At 37.6% G+C, this 26705-nt stretch overlaps 1 protein-coding gene across 1 annotated transcript in view; it reads left to right on the forward strand.

Annotated features, from left to right (window-relative positions):
• Positions 1-26705, forward strand: part of LOC150084454 (diacylglycerol kinase theta-like) — a 457615-nt gene that overhangs the window by 291402 nt on the left and 139508 nt on the right. Inside the window, exons 13-14 of the mRNA XM_090376240.1 lie at positions 10854-10996; positions 23293-23357. Coding sequence (XP_090232366.1) covers positions 10854-10996; positions 23293-23357 — 208 coding nt within the window. The remainder of the gene's footprint in view (positions 1-10853; positions 10997-23292; positions 23358-26705) is intronic.

Raw genomic sequence — 26705 nt, forward strand, 5'->3', positions numbered from 1 at the left:
TTAAACTTCATTTGCCACCTCTCAGCCCATCTGCTCAACCTTTCCAGATCCTGTTGCAGCAGCATAGTGTCAGTAGTGTCCTTGACAACCCTGCCAACCTTTGTATCATCTGCAAACTTGGACATTAAGCTTGATATACCATCATCAATATCATTTATAAATACAGAAAACAATAATGGACCCAACACTGAGCCCTGAGGGACTCCACTAATAACATTAGTCCACGATGAACAGTGTCCATTAATTACCACTCTCTCTCTTCTCCCCCTCAACCACCCCTTTATCCATAGCAGCAATTTGCCTCCAATGTCACACTGCTCCAATTTGTGTAGCAGTCTTCCATGTGCAACAGTATCAAAAGCCTTTCTAAGATCCAAGTATATAATATCAAAGTTATTCCCTGCATCCAGTTCTTTTGTGGCTGCATCATAGTATCCAATCAAGTTGGTCAGGCAAGACTTCCCCTTAACAAAACCATGCTGTGTCTGAGCTATAACTGAAGTCTTGTCTAAATGATCCTGCAGTGCTTCTTTAAACAGTGACTCCATTAATTTTCCTGGAACAGAAGTTAAGCTCACAGGTCTATAATTACTTGTGTCAGCCTTTGATCCTCCTTTGTGAATTGGGGTCACATTTGCACATTTCCAGTCTATGGGTACCTCCCCTGAGTCCAAGGAAATTCTCATAATTATGGCTAAGGGTTTGCTTACTTCCTTTGCTGCCTCCTTTAATATAACTGGATAGATCCCATCCACCCCGGGTGCCTTTCTTGTGTTTATCTTCAACAGTTTCTCCTCCACTTTACTCCCAGTTATTTCAAGATTCTCTAGCTTACTGCTAGAGTTGAATACACCTCTGGCATTCCCCTCGCTGAATAACTCCTCATGTGTGAATGTCGATGCAAAATATTCATTTAGTTTGTTAGCTACCTGAGCAGGATCATCAACAGTTGACCCATCAATATCAAGTGGACCAATCTGATTCATCCCCTTCCTTCTAGAGTTTACATAAGTAAAGAACTCTTTGCTGTTTTTCTTTGCTTCCCTTGCCAAGGATTTCTCGTAATCTGCCTTCGCCTGCCTAACCTCCTTTGTAACTTGGTTGCATATCAACTTGTATCTATCATAGGCTTCTGTGTCATGTGTTAATTTGTAAGTATCCCATGTATTTTTCTTCTCTGCCATATGCCTCATTAGTTCATCTGACATCCATTTTGGCCTAAACCTTGAACAATATTTCTTAGTTGGTATGTAAAGCCTAGTAGCTTCCAAGATAAGTTCTTTGAATGCTTCCCATTTTGAATTTGCTGTTGGTAACATCATCAGTTGGTCCCACTGTATAGAATTTAAATACTGTCTCAGTCCATCGTAGTCGCCTTTACGGAAGCAATAACCCTTCCCTTTACCCCTAATGGTAGTTACCTCTTTGAGTAAATCCCACTTCAGCACACTGTGATCACTGCCACCTAGTGGTTCATTTATCTGCAGATTCTTAATGCATGAAGAATCACTGCTGATAATCAAATCAAGAGTATTACTCCCTCTAGTTGCCTCCCGAACATGCTGATGTAGAAAACAATCATCCAATAAATCCACAAAAGCCCTGCTAGTGTGTGAGTAACCAGCCCCCAAATTCCAGTCAATATCTGGGAAATTAAAATCTCCCATTATAAGACTCTCTGATTTACTGGCCCACTCTATTTCCCTGTATAGTTCCTTATTATACTCATCAGAGTCATTAGGCCTATAGCACACTCCTACTCTCAATTTTGATCTCCCAATGCTTATGTCACACCAAACTGACTCAACACTGCACTGTCCAGCGATGTCGACTGGCTTCACTTCCTTGGTTTTTATGTGTTTCTTAACTAATAGCATAACCCCTCCCCCCTTCCTATCCTGTCTATCCTTTCTGTAGACGTTGTACTCCCCAAATTGCAGTTCTGCATCCCTTATATCTGTGTGACACCACGTCTCTGATATCCCAACAATATCTGCCTTTGATGTTTTGAGCAATACTTCAAATTCATCAAATTTATTTACTAAACTTCTAGCATTGGTGTACACACAGGTATACCTGCACCTGTTTCTATTCTTAGCTACCCTAACACAACCCGTGTGTTTACTTGTACCCCAATGGCTCCCAGCAGTCTCTGAAATACCATGCATCTTGTTTTTCAGGCTTCTGCTCATTCTAATAGAAGCAGTGCAAGAATCTCTTTCACCTCTGCCAGTGGCTACTGTCAATCTATTGGTCTTTGTCTCCCCCCAAGCTAGCAGTTTTCCGACCCACCTAACACTGCCTCGATAGCATCAGCAAATATTCTTGCACCCTTTCTATTTAAGTGTATCCCATCCCTGTAGAAGAATTGAAATTAAGTTATCTTTTCCCCACTGGAGAATTACCTGGAGATCAGCATTTATGGATTTGGCAGTGGATATTCAAGAAGTTGAAGCTGTTTGAGCAGGGCAAGGTTTCTCAAATTGGAAGGTGGAATGGAATGTGCTATTGTCAGCAAAACTATGGATAGGATTTCTGGTCAATGGAAGAAGGTCATTAATATACAAGAGGAAAAGAGTGGAAGAAAGAACTGAACCTTGGTGAATACCAGCATTAGTGGAGAAGTTAAAAGACAGAGCCATCTAGCATCACCTGCAGTTGAAATCCATAAGCCTGAGAAACAGAGAGAAAACCAGATACCCGGTTACAAAGAACAGCTGGCAAATCACAGGATGGAAGCTTATTTAGAAGACCTTTATGCCAAACACAATCAAAAGCCTTTGAAATGTCAAGAGTAATGGCTTGAGTTTCACCAAACTTTTCCATTGAATTTGTCCATAGATGGGTGGCATAAGCCAGAATATCATCAGTGGAATGACACTGACGGAATCCATACTGGCAGTAGTTGATCAGATGAAAGATTTCCGGTTAGTTTAAGATTAGCGGTTAATTGATTTCTCCATTACTTTGAAAAGAGTAGAATAATCCTTTTTAGGTTCCTCATATCCTGGCTGGATATGAGCAAATTTCCAAGCAGAAGGAAAAACACCTTTGGAGTTAAAAAGTGAAAAAAGGCAGCAAAGAACAGGAGTAAGTTCAGGCGCACAGGTTTTGAGAACAAGTGGAGAAGTACCATCAGGACCTGAAGCTTTCTTAGTATCAGATTCATCAAAATCCTTCTGACATCCTTTTGATGGAAGACCACAGGAGGCATTGAATGGAGTGTACTGGGAATGGTTTGAGGTGATTTACCAAGGTCATCAATACATGAGTTGGAAGAAAAATAGGATGCTAGCAGGTCAGCTTTATCTTTGGCTGATGTGGGAACAGAAACATCTGCTTTTGTCAGAGTTGGGATCAGAGATGGCCAAAAATTGTAGCCAATAGCTTTGGAAAGAACCAGAATTCTCAGCTACCATTCTGACAAGAAGCAAGTTTTCTACTCTTAGCCTGTTCGAAATCTAGTTTGGACTGATTAGTAACTGCTTTACAAAGTATAAGTAATATTTAATAATAATTTTTATTATTACACAATGTCGCTTATAAAAACGTAGTACTGGAATGAAATATTTTATAATAAAAATTTAGAAATATTATATGATTTCAGGGAATATAGTCTTAGTGGTTTGAATTAAAAATCTTATGTTGAAAAGGGTTCGCGAGTCAAAAAAGGTTGAAAACTGCTGGTCTAGACAATGAGAAAAATTTTACGTTCAGAGACTTTTGGAAATCTTACAATATTTACCACACCACCTTAAACATTAATAAGGTCTGGGCGGAAATTACTAAAAGTTGTTTAAATGGCACATTAAAGAAAATATGTCCACGGCACATAAAAGCTTCGAAGGATTTGAAAAAGACAAATCTATGAAGAGGTTACAGATAAGATTGTAAAGATGGAAGCACTACTTCAGTTGGAGATTTGATGCCAAAGATGGGGACGAGTTGCCTCTATGCCAAAGACATAGATGAAGAAGAGAAGGAATTATCTAATGAAGAACTTATTGACTTGCAGGCAGCAATAGTGAAAGAAGAAAATCCTGACGAAGCTCAAGATGAACCAAATGAGGAGCCGAGACGCTTCATCACCAGAGAGATGGCAATGGCATTTCGTGAAATTGCATCGGCAATGGCCAGGTTTGAGAAGATGAATCCTGACAGTGAACAATTCTTAAAAGTTAACAGAGGGCTGAATGATATGCTTGCTTGCTACAAAGAAATATACAATGAAAAGAAAAAAAGCCACTGTCCAGTCATCCATTAACATGTTCTTTCGTAAGGTTGAGCTGCCGACTCCTTCTAAATCTCCACAGCCCTCAACCTCCGCAGCAGCATACTTATCAGCTGAAGACATCGATTCTGGCAACGATGCTCAAGAGGTAAAACTTACTTACCTGCCTCTCTCCTTTCTTTTTTTGTAATTTTATAATTTTGAAATTTCTTTAAATTGCATGCTTTTGTACTTTTTCCTGCACATGAGATAAAATATTGAATAAATACAATAAATAATTCTATTTACATGTTCGTCAAACATTTCTTTTTTGATTCAATCAATTCAGCAAGCACAGTTTTGAGTGCTGCACAAGAAGGGGGAGGAAATTCTGATTTACGTAGCATTCTGTGGAACGCAACCCTTACGTAAGTCAGGAAGTTCCTGTATAGCATTAGCATTAGTAGAGGCATTTCATGCAAGAAAGCAAGCTTATGCAGCATCAGCCAAAAAAAAAAAAAAAACCCACTTCCACTTCACCCCTCTGTTCGTTCGAAATATCTGTCCAGCTGAGCCTTATTTAGGCCTTATTTAGGCTATCACCTTCCATGACAAGGGATGGAAGTCTGTTTCACCAACCAACCACCTGCTGGCTAAAGGCAAATTTCTGCACATCTATCCTACATCTGTCTTTCCTCAATTTGAATTTATGCCCTCTCAAGTGATTATTCTGCGCAAGAGGAAGAATCCCATCAGCATTGAGCATGCTGAAACCATTCAAGGCTTTATACACCTCTATCAGATCACCTCGCTGGCTGGTGCCTAGTCTCCAGACACTGTAATTTGCAAAACTTAAGCCTTTCTTCATAAGAGCACCCCTTTGTTCCATTCACTAATCTTGTTGCCCTTCTCTGTACTCGTTCAAGCAGCTCTACATCCTTCTTGAAATGAGGCCTCCAGACCCGTATACAGTACTCTAGGTGTGGTCTGACCATTGCCTTATACAAGGGAATAATCACCTCCTTATCCCTGCTAGAAAAATTCTTATATATCATTGACAATACACCATGAGCTACTCTTGCAGCCCGTCTGCACTGCTCAGAGAACTTCATATGTGCCTGCACAATTACCCCCAGGTCCCTTTCATTCTCTACCACTGTCAGTGTAATACCACAGAGTTGATATGTTGCTCTGGGGTTGCTGTTTCCCATATGTAGTACTTTACATTTGTCAATGTTAAACTTCATTTGCCACCTCTCAGCCCATCTGCTCAACCTTTCCAGATCCTGTTGCAGCAGCATAGTGTCAGTAGTGCCCTTGACAACCCTGCCAACCTTCGTATTGTGTGCAAACTTGGACATTAAGCTTGATATACCATCATCAATATCATTTATAAATACAGAAAACAATAATGGACCCAACACTGAACCATAAGGGACTCCACTAATAACATTAGTCCACGATGAGCAGTGTCCATTGATTACCACTCTCTGTCTTCTCCCCCTCAACCACCCCTTTATCCATAGCAGCAATTTGCCTCCAATGCCACATTGCTCCAATTTGTGCAGCAGTCTTCCATGTGCAACAGTATCGAAAGCCTTTCTAAGATCCAAGTATATAATATCAAAGTTATTCCCTGCATCCAGTTTTTTTATGACTGCATCATAGTATCCAGTCAAATTGGTCAGGCAAGACTTCCCCTTAACAAAAAAATCATGCTGTGTCCGAGCTATAACTGAAGTCTTGTCTAGATGATCCTGCAGTGCTTATTTAACCAGTGCCTCCATTAATTTTCCTGGAACATAAATTAAACTCACAGGCCTATAATTACTTGCGTCAGCCTTTGATCTTATCTTCCTTTGTGAATTGGGGTCACATTTGGACATCTCCAGTCTGTGGGTACCTCCCCCGAGTCCAAGGAAGCGCTCATGATTATGGCTAAGGGTTTGCTTACTTCCTTTGCTGCCTCCTTTAATATAACTGGATAGATCCCATCCATCCCAGGTGCCTTTCTTGTTTTTATCTTCAACAATTTCTCCTCCACTTTACTCTCAGTTATTACAAAATTCTCTAGCTTACTGCCAGAGTTAAATTCACCTCTGGCATTCCCCTCGCTGAATAACTCCTGACATGAGAATGTCGATGCAAAATATTCATTTAGTTTGTTAGCTCCCTGAGCAGGATCATCAAAAGTTGAACCATCAATATCACGTGGACCAATCTGAGTCATCCCCTTCCTTCTAGAGTTTACATAAGTAAATAACTCTTTGCTGTTTTTCTTTGCATCTCTTGCCAAAGATTTCTCGTAATCTGCCTTCGTCTGCCTAACCTCCTTTGTAACTTGGTTACAGATCAACTTGTATCTATCATAGGCTTCTGTGTCACTTGTTAATTTGTATGTATCCCATGCATTTTTCTTCTCTGTCATATGTCTCATTAGTTCATCTGACATCCATTTAGGCCTAAACCTTGAACAATATTTCTTAGTTGGTATGTCAAGCCTAGTAGCTTCCAGGATAAGTTCTTTGAATGCTTCCTATTTTGAATTTGCTGTTGGTAACATCATCAGTTGGTCCCACTGTATAGAATTTAAATACTGTCTCAGTCCATCGTAGTCGCCTTTACGAAAGCAATAACCCTTCCTTTTACCCCTAATGGTAGTTACCTCTTTGAGCAAATCCCACTTCAGCACACTGTGATCACTTCCACCTAGTGGTTCAGTTGTCTGCAGATTCTTAATGCATGAAGAATCACTACTGATAATCAAATCAAGAGTATTACTCCCTCTAGTTGCCTCCCGAATGTGTTGATGTAGAAAACAATCATCCAATATATCCATAAAAGCCTTGTTAGTGTGTGGGTGACCAGCCCCCAAATTCCAGTCAATATCTGAGAAATTAAAATCCCCCATTATAAGACTCTCTGATTTACTGGCCCACTGTATTTCCCTGTACAGTTTCTTATTATACTCATCAGAGTCATTAGGCCTATAGCACACTCCTACTCTCAATTTTGAGCTCCCAATGCTTATGTCACACCAAACTGACTCGACAATGCCCTGTCCAGCAATGTTGACTGGCTTCACTTCCTTGGATTTTATGTGTTTCTTAACTAACAGTATTACCCTCCTCCCTTCCTATCCTGTCTATCCTTTCTGTAGATGTTGTACTCCCCAAATTCCAGTTCTGCATTCCATATATCTGTGTGACACCATGTCTCTGATATCCCAACAATATCTGCCTTTGATGTTTTGAGCAATACCTCAAATTCATCAAATTTATTTAATAAACTCCTAGCATTGGTGTTCACGCAAGTATACATGCACCTGTTTCTATTCTTAGCTACCCTAACAAAACCCATGTGTTTACTTGTACCACAATGACTCACAGCAGTCTCTGAAATATCCTGCATCTTGTTTTTCAGGCTTCTGTTCATTCCAACAGAAGCAGTGAAAGAATCTCTTTCATCTCTGCCAGTGGCTACTGTTATTCTATTAGTCTTTGTCTCTCCCCAAGCTAGCAGTTTTCTGACCCACCTAACACTGCCTCGATAGCATCAGCAAATATTCTTGCACCCTTTTATATATAAATGGGTTTTGAATGTAATTCTTTAAAAGAAAAGTTTAAAGAGTCACATAGAAAAAAGATAAATAGTAGATGAAATGGTTTCGGTGAAAGGAAGGTTAGTAAATTAGGTATGACAGATGCACCTAAAAGGACAAAGCAGCATTAATTATTTTTTTTGGCTGGTTCAGGCTTCCTTGCACCTTATGGCTAATAATAATAATAATAATTTGTATTAATATTAAATTAAATTGTGTAAGTATAAATGGATGTGAAAGTTACACAAGTAACTATAAGGGTGAGGAAAGTAGAAAAAGAAGAGTAGTAGATTAATGAAAGATGAAAGAATGTTAATATCCTATAGATTATGATGAATTAAGTAAATTATGGGCTGAATTGCCAAGCCAATATAAATTGGGGGAACTGTAAAGTAAAATTAGTACACAGATATTAATAAAACTCAAATAAAAATTAAAATGGTATAGCTTTCATCAGATATGTGGGGAAAAACAATTTTAATAAAAGGTCTAATATAGGTAATGTAGAAATGCTTGATCTGTTGTCAGCAGAAATAAATATTGATGCGTGATCAGGTATTTCATCACCGGACTATACCTGACCATGCATCAGGAACTGTGTTTCTATAATTGGCCATAGTAGTAGAAAAAACAGTAAAAGGCCAAAAAGGGATGAAATGAAATTAGCACTTTTTAATACAGTATGGACAAGGTAGTCCCAATGCAGTGTAATATATTTAGGTAAAAATAAGTATTGAGTTGGGATAAAAATGGTTAATATCAATATGTTTAAAATAGTTAATATCAATATGTTTAATATAAGCATTGAGTTGGGATAAAAATGGTTAATATAAATATGTGGAATTTAGTATAGGATTTAATTTTGTATAGATAAGAAATCAGTGTATTTTAAAAATAAATTTGGAACAAGCAAATGGTATAAGGGTGAGGTATTAAATTGAGGATGGGGAAGGGAAAAGGAGTATTTAAATAAATAAAGACAAAAAATATAGAAGTAGTATAGTAAGAATGTTCGTTTCACCCTTGTATTGCATTAATAGTTTAACGAATGGGAAGAAATTTAGAATTAGACAGCAGAAAGATAAAAAAAGCATAGGGTAAGTTATTAAATAACACTAAGCTTGCTGGCGTTGTGAAGCCCAATCTTGTAGCATTTGTAAGCGTTAGTATAAAAGCACTTGGTATTAGCTCTCTTTTATCATAATCAGAATATATCAAGATATCATTTCAAAATAAATTATTAGGAGTTTTGATAATTGAAGCAGCCATATACATTGTGCTGCCACTTTATTAGGTACACTCCTGATGCACACAAATGATTTATCCCACAATGTTGAAAGTCACGTGACCACAGTTGTGGATATAAATGCAGCAGAACAACCTTTCTAGTATCAATTAAGCATACAAACCATAGCAAGAATGGGGAAAAGGAGTGATCTAATGGACTTCGAATGTGGCATGGTAGTAGGTGCAAGATGTGCTGGACAAAGCATCTCTGAAACGGCAGTTCTCCTGAACTTTTCACACACCACAGTTTCAAGGGTGTATCGAGAATGGTGCAACAAACAGAAAACATTCCCTCAATGGCACCCCTATGGAAGAAAATTGCTTGCTGATGAGAGAGGTCAGAGGAGGATGGCTAGAATTGTGCAAGCCACAATGGGCCACCACGTCACACATCACTTCAGAATACAACCTTGTTGTGCAGAACAAAATATCACAACGGACCACTAGTCGCACTTTGTCGCAAATGGGCTACAACCGCTGACGGCCACATCACATATCTTTGTTATCAATGAAGAACAAGAGAGCATGCCTCCTGTGGGCACAGCAACACCAGCACTGGGCTATCAAGGTTTGGAAAACAATTGATTGGTCTGACGAGTCAAATTCCTGGTGCATCATGTTGATGGACGGCTCAGAATTTGGCGAAAACAACATAAATGTCTGACGACTGCTGTGCAAGGTGGTGGGGCCAGTTTTATGGTGTGGGAATGTTTTCTTGGCACACGTTAGGTCCATTGATACCCATAGATTCACGTCTGAATGCCACATCATACCTAAACATCATTGGTGACCAAGTACATCCATTCATGTTGACAGTTTATCCTCAGTCAGATGGTTACTTCCAGCAGAATAATGTATCCGTGCACAAAGCCCGAATCACTATGGAATGGTTCCAGGAACATGACAATGTCTTTTCTTTGCTGCAGTGGACCACTCAGTCCATGGATCTCAATCCTATTGAACGTCTTTGGGATGAGCTGGAAAGGGCTGTTCGCTGCAGGCCTACACCTCCGTAGAATCTCAAGGAAATGCATGTACGTTCATGTCTGCATAGTACTTCATTCCTGCACAAAATTTTCAACATTTTGTTCAATCCATGCCTAGATGAATTCAGGCTGTTTTGAAGGCTAAAGGAGGCTCAACACGCTACTAGGTAGATCTACCTAATAAAGTGGCAGCACAGTGTATGTAGCCAGTCCCTTCAGTGGCTTCTAAATTTATAACTTTTGGTTCTTAGGTTGTTAAATTACTTTGGTATTTACACTTTTGCATCTAAATTTAATATTTAAGTGTTAATTTTTATTGTCCTTTATCTATATATATGTATATCACCAATAAGAATAAATAACATATTTATTCTCGTGCATGCATGCGTGCGTGAACCCTGTAGTATATAAATAATGGTTTGAACATGCGACTTATTTGGTTCTGATAACATTGGTTTAAATCCCTCCACTGTCATTTTTTTCCCTTTTTAAACATATGTTGTTTTTCACAGTTCATTATTTCAATTATTGGAATAATATATTACTAACCACTCCATTATGGCTATCATTAATTCTAATACCTTTTGTGTTTGGGATTCAAGTAGTTGTATTAGCAAAAATCTCACCCCAAAACACTTGCCTATAAATATTTGAATATGTAAAACAAACCATTAGTTAATGCCACACAATTATTGTCTAATATTCAATAAATAGATCAATAATTGTAAGTTTTTGTTATTTGTAACTATGTTGATTTTGCAATTTTCAGAGCATTGAACAGTCATCAGTTGTTACCAGTTACCAGTGATACATCTGTTGAAGATGTTATGGTTGAAGCACTGAAAAAATTTGGTCTTGACCCTTCAGATGTAAACAGATATCGACTAAGTGAAGTTTCTTTAGATAAAGGATGTGAGTAGTTTGTTGTATATTCAAATTTTTTGCCTGTTGCATATTCTATAGAGTAAAATCCTGTTACAATGCATACCATTTTTAAAAAAATTTGATTATAATGAAAATATTTCTAAGTCTCAGTCAACTTGTCTTATAACACTGGTAGGCAAGAAAAAGTTTTTTTTTGCTCCCTGTTAAAATTCAGGGTAATTCTTGTAGATTTGTTGTTGCTGAATTCAAATATGGCAACCATATTGCTGTAACGCCCACCAATTTTAAGGGAGAAGGGATTTAAGTCAAAAACTAAGTTTCTAGTAAAAAAAAAGATTTCATAATTTTAAGAAAATGTTACATGCAGTACTAAATATTTAAAAATGGGTCTATTAACCTTATTCTATTTACAAAAACATTTATCTGATAACAAAACACTTATTTTTTTTTGTTTTTATAATCATCCATTGGTGTCTCCCATACAAGATTCCAACAGTAGTGTGCCAACATATTTGGACTCCATTTCCCTGGTATCTTTTTTCCATTTAAAAAATATCTTGGTGAAACCTTTTACCATGTTCATCGGGGACTGCTCCCAAGTTTTCAGGAAAAAAGTCTAAATGGGAATATAGGAAATGAATCTTTAACGACATGTTGCCTCCCATCTCTCTGTATACTTAAAATTAACTCATCCACAATTTTGCTGTCATTTTGTGATTTCTCACTGTCTAAAAAGTTTTGGCAGATGTTTTTAAATGCTCTCCAGGCTCCTATTTTTGACGCATTTAATATTTTAGTGACGTCCTCATCTTGGAATAGCAGTTTGATTTGAGGACCCAAAAAAATTCTTTCTTTTATCTTGGCCTCATTGATTAAAGGAAACTTTTGCCTCAAACAGAAAATCCATTCTCCTTTTTTTGTCGTCACTTTCACAAATATTTTTATAAAACCTAGCTTGATGTGCAATGGAGGTATTCGATTTTTGATTTATCCACGAAAGGAGGATGTGCTACATTTTTCTGGCCTAGTAGTTTCTGAACGGTCTGGCCATTTTTTTTACCTTGTAGTGGCAACCCTTTGCTCGGCTGTCCAACTCGCATAAAAAGCAGCAGGATTTAGTGTACTGGCCTTGCAACCCAGTCAGCAAAGCTAGCACTTTTAGGTTGGCACAGACATTCCATTTGTATTCTTGATAGCATATTTTTTGCAAAATAACCTGTAGGTTCTGTTATGTTTCTTTCATGTGAACTGCATGGGCCAGTAGTGTAGATGGATACTTATTTCCATTATGGAGCAAAACTGCTTTCAAACTGACCTTAGATGAATCAATGAAAAGCCTCCACTGCTCAGAGATGTGCTCCAGATGTAAATCTTTCATTAATTACTGGACATTGTTACAATAAACCAAAGTGCCATCCATGGAGTAATAGGTCGTTATGTTAGATTGCCTCTTCCTATAAAAAGAACCTTGACACCCTTTTCAAGGAGATTCTACTGCTGAAGCCACGATCCTAGTAATTGAGCTTTAGTTTTGGAGAAGTCCAAATTTCTGAAAAAATCGTTCAATTCTGCCTGAGTGATTAAATGTGGCTTTGTAGTATCAAGAGTTGAAAAGTTTGGATCTGTACTTGTTCTGGATCCTCTGGAGACTTCTTTTCCGAACCTGGTGGCTTTGGCACTGACATTGTCTCATCGTGAGGAACTGGCTTCAAAGCAGAAGGTATGTTGGGATGCTCTACTTTATGCTTAGATTTCCCAGAAAAATCCAGAAATATTGGTCATGCAAAAGTAACAATTGTTTATGTGGTCTCAAGGCTCCTGCCATATCACCAAAACAGCAAAAGGCAGCATCGATTTATGACTACCTCTAAGCCATAATGTCCTTGAACATGAGCTACAGGAAATCTTTGGAGCTCATACTTTGTCTTGATCTTTGACCTTACATCCAAAATAGAGTTCATAGGCTTTTATCACAAGTTGTGACAGTGGCTTCTGCTGTGATTTTAATTTTGGCAAGAACTCAATATATTTCACAAGAACTCGATATATTGGAAACAGTTGAGATACATGCACATAAGAACACAATTAAAAAATTGTAGACTTTTATTTCTAATTTGAACACAGTTCAGATTTACACACACTAATTCACATAACACTTGTTTACAAACACTAATTTGCTAAAACACTAATAACACTAAAACACAACTGTTGAATTAGAGTACTGTTATTATTGCATTTAAGTTATGACTTTAATGTAGTATTCTCAATTACATTGAATTTAAATGGAAATCATGCCCCAGACTAGAACAGCAAAGCAATGGGCTCAAAGCAGAGGGGGTGCTATAGTTCAGGGGAAAACCGAAGGGGCCAGTTCTCCTCTGAATTATGGCCTGAATAAATGTGCTGTTTGTGCAACATCTTTCTGAAATAGGACATGATATACCCAAGAGGGATGATGTCTTCGTGTGTGTGTGCTCAATGCAGAGAGTATGAAGATATGAGGTGTTGTGATGTTGTGAAGGGCCCATCACAACTTAGTGTTATGATGGGCCTTTATGAGGGCTTGAAGGGTAGGGTGGATGCCCTAAAAAGAATTAAAATGGGGGCCCCATCAGGTTCTCAGCTGCCCAACTTAATGCCAGAGCCTGTGATATCTGATGATCAGACAGAATAGTGACAATAGCAACCTCTGTGGTCCCACAGGAGGTAGCTATTGTTGCAACTCTGTCGTTAGGTAAACAGGAAATATATTTTTCAAAAAGGATAGGTGAAATAGGCCCAATGTATGTCTGCCAGGGGCAAACCTTGAAGTTGTTGTAGAGCAGATATCTGTTAAGGGTACAAAAGATGATATTGTTGTACACATTGGCACTAATGACATTAAGAGTAAGAGATCTGCTGACTTATGTAAAAAGTACGGAGCAATGTTGAGGAAAAGTCATGAGATAGGGTTAAATTTGAAAGTGTCTGCAATTCTGCCCAGGCATGATTGGAGAGAGAGTATATGAGGAGAGCTTTGTCAATCAGCTTGGCCCTGGAGAGATTATGCAAGTCTCATGGGGTAGAATTTTTCTTGGCATGGTCTATGTTTGTTAACAGGAGAGACTGCTTCTACACGAATGGGATACACTCAGTAGCGGATTAAGGTCGGTTGAGGCCCTGGGCACAGAAGAAAATATTGGGCCCCTTAAAAAAAAGAGAGAGACAGGGAAAATAAAAATACATGTTACCATTTTTTAAAATAAATAAAAAAATATTATGTACTATTAATGTTTTATTTCCAATAAAATTTGAATATAATATATGTATAATATAATTAATAATAGCATAATAATAATCACAAAGTTTTAAACTAATAGTTGAACATATTAGTTCAACTAATTTGTTGGGGTTTTGCGTGGGCCCTTCAGAAGTCGGGGCCCAGAGCGCGCGCTCGTTGCGCCCGCCATTAAATACGCCTCTGGATACACTTAAATAAAAGGGGTGCAAGAATATTTGCTGATGCTATCAAGTCAGCATTAGGTGGATGGGAAATAAATTAAATAGACTAATAGATTAAAAATAGGCATAGGCAGAGGTGTAATTGATTTGTGTATTGTTTCCATTGGAATGTGCAGCAGCCTGGAATGCAAGATGCAGGGGATATCAAGACCTGCTGTGAGTCATCATGAAACGGGTAAATACATGGGCTGTGTTAGGTTAATTAAGAGTAAGAACAGGCACATGTATGCATATATAAGTGCACATGCACTTATATGCACCTGTTCATTTATACTTTCTCTAGGAGCATAGAAATTAATTTGATGAATTTGAAGTGCTGATCAAGTCATCAAATGCAGACATTGTGGAGATATGTATGTCACTCATATATAAGAGATGCAGAATTTGAATACTCAGTGTAGTACCACAGAGTTGATACATTGCTCTGGGTTTGCTGTTTCCCATATGTAGTACTTTACATTTGTCAATGTTAAACTTCATTTGCCACCTCTCAGCCCATCTGCTCAACCTTTCCAGATCCTGTTGCAGCAGCATAGCGTCAGTAATGTTCTTAACAACCCTGCCAACCTTTGTATCATCTGAAAACTTGGACATTAAGCTTGATATACCATGCAGAAAACAATAATGGACCCAACACTAAACCCTGAGGGACTCCACTAATAACATTAGTCCACGATGAGCATTGTCCATTGATTACCACTCTGTCTTCTCCCCCTCAACCTCCCCTTTATCCATAGCAGCAATTTGCCTCCAATGCCACACTGCTCCAATTTGTGCAGCAGTTTTCCAATGGCAACAGTATCAAAAGCCTTTCTAAGATTCAAGTATATAATATCAAAGTTATTCCCTGCATCCAGTTCTTTTGTGACTGCATCATAGTATCCATTCAAATTGGTCAGGCAAGACTTCCCCTTAACAAAACCATGCTGTGTCCGAGCTATAACTGAAGTCTTGTCTAGATGATCCTGCAGTGCTTCTTTAACCAGTGCCTCCATTAATTTTCCAGGAACAGAAGTTAAACTCACAGGTCTATAATTACTTGTGTCAGCCTTTGATCCTCCTTTGTGAATTGGGGTCACATTTGCACATCTCCAGTCTATGGGTACCCCTGAGTCCAAGGAAGCTCTCACAATTATAGCTAAGGGTTTACTTACTTCCTTTGCTGCCTCCTTTAATATAACTGGATAGATTCCATCCACCCCAGGTGCCTTTCTTGTGTTTATCTTCAACAATTTCTCCTCCACTTTACTCTCAGTTATTAAAAGATTATCTAGCTTACTGCCAGAGTTGAATACACCTCTGGCATTCCCGTCGCTGAATAACTCCTCATGTGTGAATGTCGATGCAGAATATTCATTTAGTTTGTTAGCTACCTGAGCAGGATCATCAACAGTTGAATCATCAATATCAAGTGGACCATCTGATTCATCCCCTTCCTTCTAGAGTTTACATAAGTAAAGAACTCTTTGCTGTTTTTCTTTGCATCCCTTGCCAAAGATTTCTTGTAATCTGCCTTCGCCTGCTTAACCTCCTTTGTAACTTGGTTACAGATCAACTTGTATCTATCATAGGCTTCTGTGTCACGTGTCAGTTTATATGTATCTCATGAATTTTTCTTCTCTGCCATATGTCTCATTAGTTCATGTGACATCCATTTAGGCCTAAGTCTTGCACATGCTGCCAATCGTTTTATTGTTCCTCCAATTCCATCACATGGTGACTTGCCATGACTAGTAGTGCCAAAGAAATTCCATTCAGCACTGATATAAAAATTCCATCACCTTTTGCTTTACTTGCTCAGAAATCTTTTTTCCTTACTTTTTTTTTTCCAGGCGTGGCCATGGTTCCTTCTTCTGCTTTAAGTTTTCTAGCTTTCTTGGCCATTCTTTGAGACACTAAACTCTTGCATTGTTTTCTTTATGGATCAACTAACTGGAGCTAGTGTTAATATTTGAAGTATTTCTGAATGACTTGATACCATCAACTTTTCTTTCAGTTCTTTCAGCAGCCCATTATAATCTAAGCAGTTTCCACACTGATGACTAGCACTTAGCTCCATGATGTTATTTGGATCCATCCACCAATAAATGCAATTTTACTGGCAATTACATCTTGTACTTGACTTTCTTTCCTTTTGGCATAGCCTTGTGAGTCTCTCTTAGCTAGTCACTGAAATTTCAGAGGAGAAATACCAATAGCCATCAAACTTGTGTTCAAGCTTTCAGTCATATGCATTTTGTCATCATGGTCTGATCCAGATAAAGTTGATGTCGAGGTTGTTGCTTTTCAGCTGTTAGACTCTTTTCAGCATGATGGGCACAGCTTCTGGCCTGGTTTTATGTCTACCTTTGTTAGGTGTTTCAGGTAGTCTGCCATTGACAAATCAAATGGGTGTAAACTTTTTTTCATCATATGATTTTTCTTCTGGAAAGGATTGCAACATGAACACTGCAAAAATTCAAATTTTGTCAAAAGCAAAGCTTAATGATGTAGACAAATTGTGCCTTCTTCACCCAGTTTTAATCCACAGTGTCGACCTGTCAGTTGTTGTTCTTCAAATTCAAATTCTTTAAATAATTTTAATCCAGTTTTGCATGTATAGGATAGCACATGACATTTAGAATTATCCATATGACTGATGGTGCATGAGTCCAGCTTATCTCCAGCAAAATCTTCTGATACCATGCCTTTCATGCTGACTAATAAGTGTACATTTCTGCAAGCAATGAAAACTTAACTTTATTACAATCAAACAATAAAAAATAGAGGAAGAAAATAAACAAACTGTTCATCATGAAGATAAAACCCATTAATAACAGCATGGTTCAAATATCAGCTATTTATACTTTTTTTTGTATGATTCTAGAATATTCCAGAGTTCTAGAATGTTCATCAGTTTTTTTTTTTTTTTTTTGGAATTCAAGAATATTCTAGAATGTTCTGGAATTCTACAATATTCCAGATTGTAGAATATTCTACAATTCTAGAATATTGTATAATCCTTGAGTATTCCTCTAGAATATTCCAGAATTCTAGAATATACTCTATTTCTAGATTATTCTAAACATTGGGCAGGATTAAGGAAGTGTTCTGCAAAAACAAGATCTCACAAAATAACAATACAGCACATAAAACTACTTGATGTTTAGGCTTAATTTTAAGGCCTTAAGTGCAAAGACACAAAACAGGTAAACCTTGTAATTGAAACTCTGCTCTTTCCAGTGGTGGAAAAAATGAGAGAATTGAAGGTGTCCCACATTAAAATATTTGTCCCTTAAGATAGGTAAAATTTGACTTTCGAATTTTGAGTCAATCATTGAAGGAAAATATCTCAGCCAGAAAACAAGTATAACAGCTGATATTTAGTTAGGCTGAATTCATGCAGTTAGTAAGTGGAATGTCTAAAGAAGACAGTACCAAAGGTTTTTATTTTCAAGTTATGACTTTCAAGTCTTGTTTAAAATTGTTGCGACAAATTTTTGGTGCCAGTTTTAGACCGTATTGTGAAAAATGTGAAGGTTTTTGAGCCTGGAAATCAAACGTTTTGCATTCTCTGCCAAAAGTTAACTAGGTATACCAAGTTTCAGAGCATTACCTCTCACCGTTGTGCAACAGTAACATTTAAAACTTTGAAAATTTTTTGTGATTTATTCTGCATAACACAAGTGACCTCCACAAAAAAGGTGCTGGTGCCTCAAGCATACTATATTTTGAACAGAAATTTTGCACAGCTTCATTTGAAACCTGTTTAAGCATCCACACCAAGTTTTAACAAAATTGAAGATGATCGAGCAGGGACCCCTAGGCCACTTGATATGCAATGACCCATGTCTATAATTATTTGTGCCACTATTTGTACCCCCCCCTCTTTGTGAATTGGGGATACATTTGCACATCTACAGTCCATGGGGATCCTCTAAGGATGCTCCCATAACTATGGCTAAGAGTTTGCTTACTTCCCTTGCTGCCACCTTCAATATAACTGGATAGATTCCAACTGCCTTTTTTATGTTTAACTTCAACAATTTTTCCTCCACTTTACTCATAGTTATTACAAAATCACTTAGCTCCCTGTTAGAGTTTAATAAATTTCTGGCACTCCTCTCCTTGAATAACTCCTGATATGACAGAAAACAAAATATTTATTCGATAACACTCACAAAAATGTCTAATGCTGAGTATGCATGGAGCAGCACAGTACAACAATAATGGCTGAAAGCCTTCACAGGTAGAGCAATGGATATAGTCACAGTCACTGTTCTCTCCACGCTGGCTGGAAAAAGGCTTGGGTTCTATTCCAGTCAGTAATGTTTTATGGACTTTTTTACAATATTGCTAAGGTCATCATTCTCAGGCAAGGGTTTCATGGTTTTTGTCCAGAAAACAGACAAATCAACCACAGAATATGCTCAATTTACAGACACAGTACACTGATGTCTCATAACCTTAGTTGCTTTGGTGTTTACACACACATGCTGCATGATTGAGGTGTTGTGAATACACAACAAACAACATAGTACAAAGTGACTGACTGCATGGTATACATTCCTTGTGCTGGCTGGAGGTTGGTCCTTAAAAGAATTCAAAAGGTAGTGAGGTGGGCAGTTATATGGTATATCAAGCTTAATGTTCAAGTTTGCAGACGATATGAAGGTTGGTAGGGTTGTTAAGGACACTAATGACAGTATGCTGCTGCAACAAGATCTAGAAAAGTTGAGCAGATGGGCTGAGAGGTGGCAAATGAAGTTTAACATTGACAAATGTAAAGTACTACATATGGAAAGCAGTAACCTCAGAGTAACGTATCAACTCTGTGGTACTACACTGACAGTGGTAGAGAACAAAAAGGACCTGGGGGTAATTGTGCAGGCAGATATGAAGTTTTCTGACCAGTGCAGACAGTCTGCAAGAGTAGCTCATGGTTTCTTGTCAATGATATACAGGAATTTTTCTAGCAGGGATAAGGAAGTGATTATCCCCTTGTATAAGGCAATGGTTAGGCCACACCTTGAGTACTGTATACAGGATGTAGAGCTGTTGGAACAAGTACAGAGAAGGGCAACAGATTAGTGAATGGAACAAAGGGATGCTCTTACAAAGAAATGTTTAAGTTTTGCAAATTACAGTGTCTGGAGACTAGGCACCTGTGAGGTGATCTGATTGAGGTGTATAAAGCCTTGAATGGTTTGAGCATGCTCAATGTTGATGGGATTCTTCCTCTTGATCAGAATAATCACCTGAGAGAGCATAAATTCCAATTGAGGAAAGACAGATGTAGGATAGATGTGCAGAAGTTTGCCTTTAGCCAGTGGGTAGTTGGTTGGTGGAACAGACTTCCATCCTTTGTTGTGGAAGTTGATAGACTAAATAAATTTAAGGCATTCTTATACATGTTTTGAGCTGGACAGGTATTTGGAACGAACAGAGGGGTGAAATCGGAACGTTTTTTTTTTGGCTGATGCTGCATAAGCTTGCTTCCTTGCATCATATGTCTCTACTAATGCTAATGTCGTTGGTGCAAGAATTCAATACATATACTGAAAAAGGGATACTGTATTAATTTTTCAAATGCATTCACACAAAAATTTGTTAAGTGAACATTTGAAAAACAAGAAGTTAGCATGCTCCTCCTCCTGACACCCTTGGAGCTAATCATTTGCAGACAGTAAGACTGTTCTTCTACACAAGTTACAGCTGAATCCATTTAGAGTGCACTGAAGTGTATAAGAATGCCCTTGAGCATTCTTATACATGTTTTGACTAGTTGTCTAGGATCATCAGTTGAATTAGCAATTTTCATTTCCTCCTTCCCTCTTTGAAGAGGTTTCGAAGGTGAGAGTACCCTAAAAGAAAAATTTATGATGATCAGTATTTGAAGAGAACAGTGATCTTCAAATGGCTCATATTTTTCAAGAAAGGATGAGAATAATGTGCTTGATGGCTTAGACCTGGTGAGCCAAGGACCTGGACCATTCTAGAATGAGCTGCACAAGTTCAAGCAATTATGGATAATGACTAGCAAATTACAATTCATATACTAAACAGCGAAATGTCTGTTTCATGTTATAGGGTTCATGGAATTGCAAAAGAACAACTGAAAATGTAAAGAATCTCTGCATGGTAGATTCTATACCACTTACTTGAACAAAAATGTATTGAAAGTGGATGGATTTTCCATTATAATCCAGAATTCAAGCAGCTGTGAAATGAATAGAAACATTCAAATTCTCCATGCCCCCCTTCTCCCAAGCTTTCAATCTTCCAAAAAACAAATGGAATTTAATTTTGCTTGTAAAGGTATTTCCATCATCCACTTCATGCTATCTGTAACCCCAAATTAGGAAGAATAAGTTGAAGTTCTACAGAAAGAAATCTCTGCTGCACAATTTGAATGAGAAATATTACTCACTTCAATATGAAAATGATGGTTCTCACACTGACTCTGCCAGACTATATATTGCAGCTATTGTGCAAACTGCAATCAAGAACTATTGGTGCAGAGGTAACAATCTAACAGAAATATATTTCCATCCCTTGAATTACAAACAGCCAAGTTGCCATAATTTCCATACCTCCAACTATGTGGTTTCTCTTAATCCAAGTTTTAAATAAAAGCGTGAAGGGCCAACATTTTGTTTCAAATGAGGAAGCATCAAGTTGCTACAGCCATGATGTTTTGAGATATGTTGATGGTGCAGGTATATATGCAGTTTAAGAGAGCTAATTTCAAAAAGGGATAAAGTATTTGTGAACCTTATGTGGAAATGTGTGGAAGCTTTTACATGTGAATGAAATAATAAATTTGCATAGGTAACTAAGAGCTGGTATAAAATGCCTCTCTTTGAATAAGCCAGATTTTTGGATGATGGCTGGGTATAAACATTTTATTCCTTGTTAACCTTCATTTTGCATCAGTGTATTATATTGGTGTAAGTGTTTGCTTGTGAGTTTTGCATGTTGTGCAGGATTAAAAACTTGGAATAGTTCACAGCCTCTCCAGAGGAGCGGCAAGTGGAAAACCACAGTACAGTCATGAAGGATTCCTTTTTAAGCTAAAGAAAATGAATTCAAAAATGGATTAAAACATCTTTCACATGTTATAACACATTATTACCAGTTTATCAAAGGATGGGTTTTTCAGTGATGTATTCATTAACAGCATATAAATATAAATGCTGGGTGGTTATAAAATACGTTTCCCTATTCAGGAGACCCTAGTGTCAAACTGTTTATAGTTAGTGCTGTGAAAATCAGTGGGTATGTCATTTAGGGTATGGGGAAGTGATTTGTAGAAGAAAAAAAAAATAGTTCCAATTTCTTCCACCAGGAGAAAAATGGCACTGCACATATGTAAAAGTTGTCATTTACTTCAAGACTCGCTGCTTCCGCAAATGATATCCTGTTAGATAAAAGCAGAAAGTCCAACACCACTGTCAATAACCATTATGGCTCTTACAAAAAAAGGAACATGCTCTTTTGGTAAAACTGTTCTACCAGAATAATAGTAACACTAATGCAGCACTACATGAATATTGGAAACTTAAAGGTTTGCGTAAAGGACCTTTGATGTCAGTGAGCCTTCAAAAACTAATAAAGAAATTTGAAGTGACCAGGGAGTAAGGTGTAAGTCCAGGCAGGTGACGACCATGTATCGGAATGGAAGTAGTGGACGAAGTGCAATGGTCAGAATGTGAAACACTACCAGTCAGTAGTGCCAGAGGTGAGTCAAGAGACTTGAACCTTCCTTGGTCCACAGTACATAAAGTGCTTCAAATAATTTTACTCTGGTTCCTGTGCAAGAACTAAAGTTGTGTGATCAGTACAAATGAATAGACTTTGCTCTATGATTTCTGGCTCATATGGAACTTGATGATACATGGGCTCGAATGATCTTTTGGTCTGATGAGGTACATTTCACTCCATGGAGCTGTAAATGCACAAAACTGCCGAATTTGGGGAACTTCTCATCCATCTGCTGTGATGAAAGACAACTACAAAGTCCATATGTTACAGTATGGTGTGGATTCACAGCATAGTTTATAATCGGACCATTTTTCTTTGAAGAGTCTACACCTCATGGCCCTGTAAGGTGAACAGTAGCTAGTGCATGGTACTGCGCTCTTCTAAGAGATTCGTGCTCTGCAAGAAAGGCAATGCTTGGAGATCGTAGTGTTCATGCAAGATGGTGCCCTTCCCCGCATTGGTCAACAAGTGAAGGAACTGCTCCATTCAACATTTGGAAATGGTCCCATCATTTCTAGAGACTTTCCGCAGTTCTGGCCAGCCCAATCAGCAGATCTCAATCCCTGTTATTTCTGGCTGTGGGGATACCTGAAAGACAGAGTTTACTGTGGTGGCATACAGATGCTTTTCAATTTGAAAGCAAGCATTAAACAGCATGTAGCCAATCCCTAATGAGATGCTAGGCGAAACTGTGTCACACGCAACCCTCCATTTTCAGAATGTCATCTCAAGTAAAGGAAAGCACATAGAACAATATCTGTAGATTTCTAAGTTCTGATATTAAAATCTAATCCTAAGGTAAGTATTCTATCTCATGTTTACAGTGCCAATTTTTCCCTGGTGGCGGAAATTTGAACTAATTTTTTTTCTTCTACAAATTGCTTCCCCATGCCCTAAATGACATGCCCACTGATTTTCATAGTGCTATCTCTAACCGTTTTGACACTAGGATCTCCTGAATAGGGAAACTTATTTTATAACCACCCAGTATTTGTAAGTCTGTTATTTTATTTCATGGATGTTCTCTAGTTAGTGATTGTTTTCTTTAAACAATATTGTAACCTTTTATATTGTTGCAGCTGTTCACGAGAGAGCAATGGATAACCAGGAAGGTCCATGGGATCTTTTAAAAAATATTGCAAGGGTAAGTTGGTTATTTTTCTTGATAGGTATTTTCACTGAAATTCATGGTAACATAAAAATTATTTATTTATATTATTATTTATTTATATTATTATTTTTTATATTTATTATTATTTATTTATATATTTATTTTGGTACTTCTAAGACATATCTTCTGAAACAGTTGATATGGATGTATATTAGTCCTGCAAACAATTATATATATATATTTTTTTTTTTTTTTTGAAAAAAACTATTATATAATGTGTATATAGTATTAGCAAATGATGCAAGGAAGTGAACTTATACACCATTACAAAAAAAAAAAAAAAAACAGAAAGAAAGAAAAAAAAACCTTTCCCCATTGCCTGTCCATCCCTTCTAATAATTTGTCTAGTTCTTTCTTAAGTTACAGTTTTTAATTAATTGATATGACAGAAACAATGAATTAGTTTATGGTTAATTTAAAGTTAATCATGAGAGCTCCATTAGACTCATTGGTGGTTTCCTCTGATTTAAGGAGTACCACTGCATTTCCAATCCATACAGGTGGCTGTAAGAACAAAGTGGGCAATTACAGAGTGGTCAATAGCATTCAATTACAGAGTGGTCCATAGCATTCAACTACCGCTGACTTCAGCGGTAGTTAAATGCTATGGAGGAAGTGATTAAGAATGTAAAATGGTGTTCTAGCACAAATGGTTTTCTTATGGGAACAAATCAATTTTATAATTGGAATTTAAAAAATAATTGAGTCAACCCCATTTTTCCTTTCTTCTGGTGGGGCATGGGCATGCCCTACTGATATCCACTGGGGTCGCCTTCTCTATTGACCTCATACCTTTACTCTCTAGCCCTCTTCTTTTCCACCCCCTACTCTACCTGTATACAAGCAAGTGTCAAAATTAAACTGTATCTAAATTAATATTCGTCCACCATTTTGGCCTTCCAACTCCAGCACAATCTCCCTACATGTATTTTTTTTTTTTTTTTTTTTTGTTTAGGTCCTACCCACTGAAATCTCAGGAAATTAGGCAGCAGGACCTGCCAGAGTAAAATTCAAACTACTGAGTACCTGGTCTGCCTTCACAGGGCGAAAGTGGGACAGTATTGGGCCTCAGCAGGGGTCCAGTGACTAAATGGCCAGAAGAACAATGGTACAAAACACCAAACTTTCACAATCCACACACTTTGAAATCTCTACCCTTTCCAGTGAACTGGCACACCCACAATGAAAGAAATGTGGAGATGGGGGAAATCCTTGATGCCGTTAGACACTGAAAACACTTTATATACTTTACTTTTATAATTGGAATAGCTTGTTTGTGACTTGATGAATTATTAATGGCAGCATCATTTATGGTTTGGAGCTAGGAAATAATTTGGCTACTGTTTATTTGAATTTTAGCAAGACTTGCTGCTTCTTGCAGCTTTTGTTGTTTCAGCAAATAAAAAAAAATAAAAAAACAACTTTATCTGTTTAACCTGCATCTCTGAAATCATACTAGAATGTACCATTCCAGTTATCCTTTAAACCTCTCAAGGTGGTCAGCCTGCTCCAACAACAAAAGCATTTCATTCCACTGCAGTAAAGTGCTTTTCTGGTTGGTTGACCAAATGTAAATTTTCCAAGGTGTCCATTCTGTTAGCTCTCCACACTAGTTTATATTTATGACACCTGGTTTTTGTGCCTCATTTCATTGACAGTTTCATCTCTGGCTTCCTTGCACTGTATGATTAATATTAATTCTTAAAAAATCTTCCTTTTTTTATTATTTTTTTGTTTTCTTTTTATTCATAACTAGCTGTGGTCTATAAACATTTATAGCATTCCTTGTCTCCCGTTTCATCATCAGTTTTATTGTCATCACTATTCCTTAACATGTCTACCACTGTTTCTTTCATTTCCATATCCAAAACAATACCAATGACATTCTTCCTATCTTTACACCCTACATATAATGGTTCATACCCTTCTCCCAGTCTTCCAGTGTTTTTCACTCCATTCTATTTCATTCTCTGCACACAGACAATCCATATTTTCTTTCTCGTCAAATCACTGTATTAACTTTTTACATTAAATATGACTGCTTAACTTTTTACACTATAACTTCTTATTTGTCATTTACTTAATTTCCATTACTTTATACACGGCACATTATGGCCATGTTGCCCTTGTACCATAAGCCCACAAACGAACAAACAAACTTTACACACAATCTTCGTTAGTGCTAATGCACTACTCAAGGTTTCATTAATGATATCACTGTCCAGATAACTTGGTTAATGCAATGACTGACCGAATAACTTTAGTAACAGGTAAAATTAGTAACAGGTAATTTTGGTGCAGATGGCATATCAACTTTCACTGTAGTTAGTAAATGTTGTCAACTGGTTAAAATTACTAAATATGTGCTTATAAAGTAATCCTATATTCTTGCCTAAAAATGTAATAAAATAAGTACTAAAACATTGAAATTGAGTGCAGAATTTTAGTTTTGCTGTGATTTTAGCTTAAGTATTTTGATCTCTAAAGACAACTACAGGTCACTGTTGAAAAAAAAAAGCTGTGAATTAGGGTCGAATTTAAAAGTGTCTGCAATTCTGCCCGGACACGATAGGAGGGTGTATATGATGAGAGAGCCTTGTCGATCAATTAGGCCCTGGAAAGATTGTGCAGGGTATTTCAGAGACTGCTGAGAGTCATTGCAGTACTAGAAAACATGTGGGTTGTGTTAGGGTAACTAAGAATAGGAACAGGTGCGTGTATACACCAATGCTAGGAGTTTGGTAAATAAATTTGAGGTGTTGGTCAAAATATCAAAGGCAGATATTGTGGGATATCAGAGACGTGGTGTCACACAGATATAAGGAATGCTGACTTGGAATTTGGGGAGTACAATGTGTACAGGAAGAATAGACAGGATAGGAAGGGAGGAGGGGTTATGCTATTAGTTAAGAAACACACAAAATCCAAGGACATGCAGCCAGTCGACATCACTGGACAGTGCTATGTCGAGTCAGTTTGGTGTGACATAAGCGCTGGGAGATCAAAATTGAGAGTAGGTGTGTGTTATAAGCCTAATGACTCTGATGAGTATAATAAAAACTATACAGGGAAATAGACTGGGCCAGTAAATCAGAGAGTCTTATAATGGGGGATTTTAATTTCCCGGATATTGACTGGAATTTGTGGATTGGTCACTCACACACTAGCAAGGCTTTTGTGGATTTATTGGATGATTGTTTTCTACATCAGCATGTTTGGGAGGCAACTAGAAGGAGTAATACTCTTTATCTGATTATTAGTAGTAATTCTTCATGCATTAAGAATCTGCAGATAAAGGAACCACTAGGTGGCAGTGTTCAC

This window comes from Mastigoproctus giganteus, chromosome 6, assembly GCF_048544385.1.
Source record: "Mastigoproctus giganteus isolate SK-2022 chromosome 6, ASM4854438v1, whole genome shotgun sequence".
Taxonomy (NCBI): Eukaryota; Metazoa; Arthropoda; class Arachnida; order Uropygi; family Thelyphonidae; genus Mastigoproctus; species Mastigoproctus giganteus.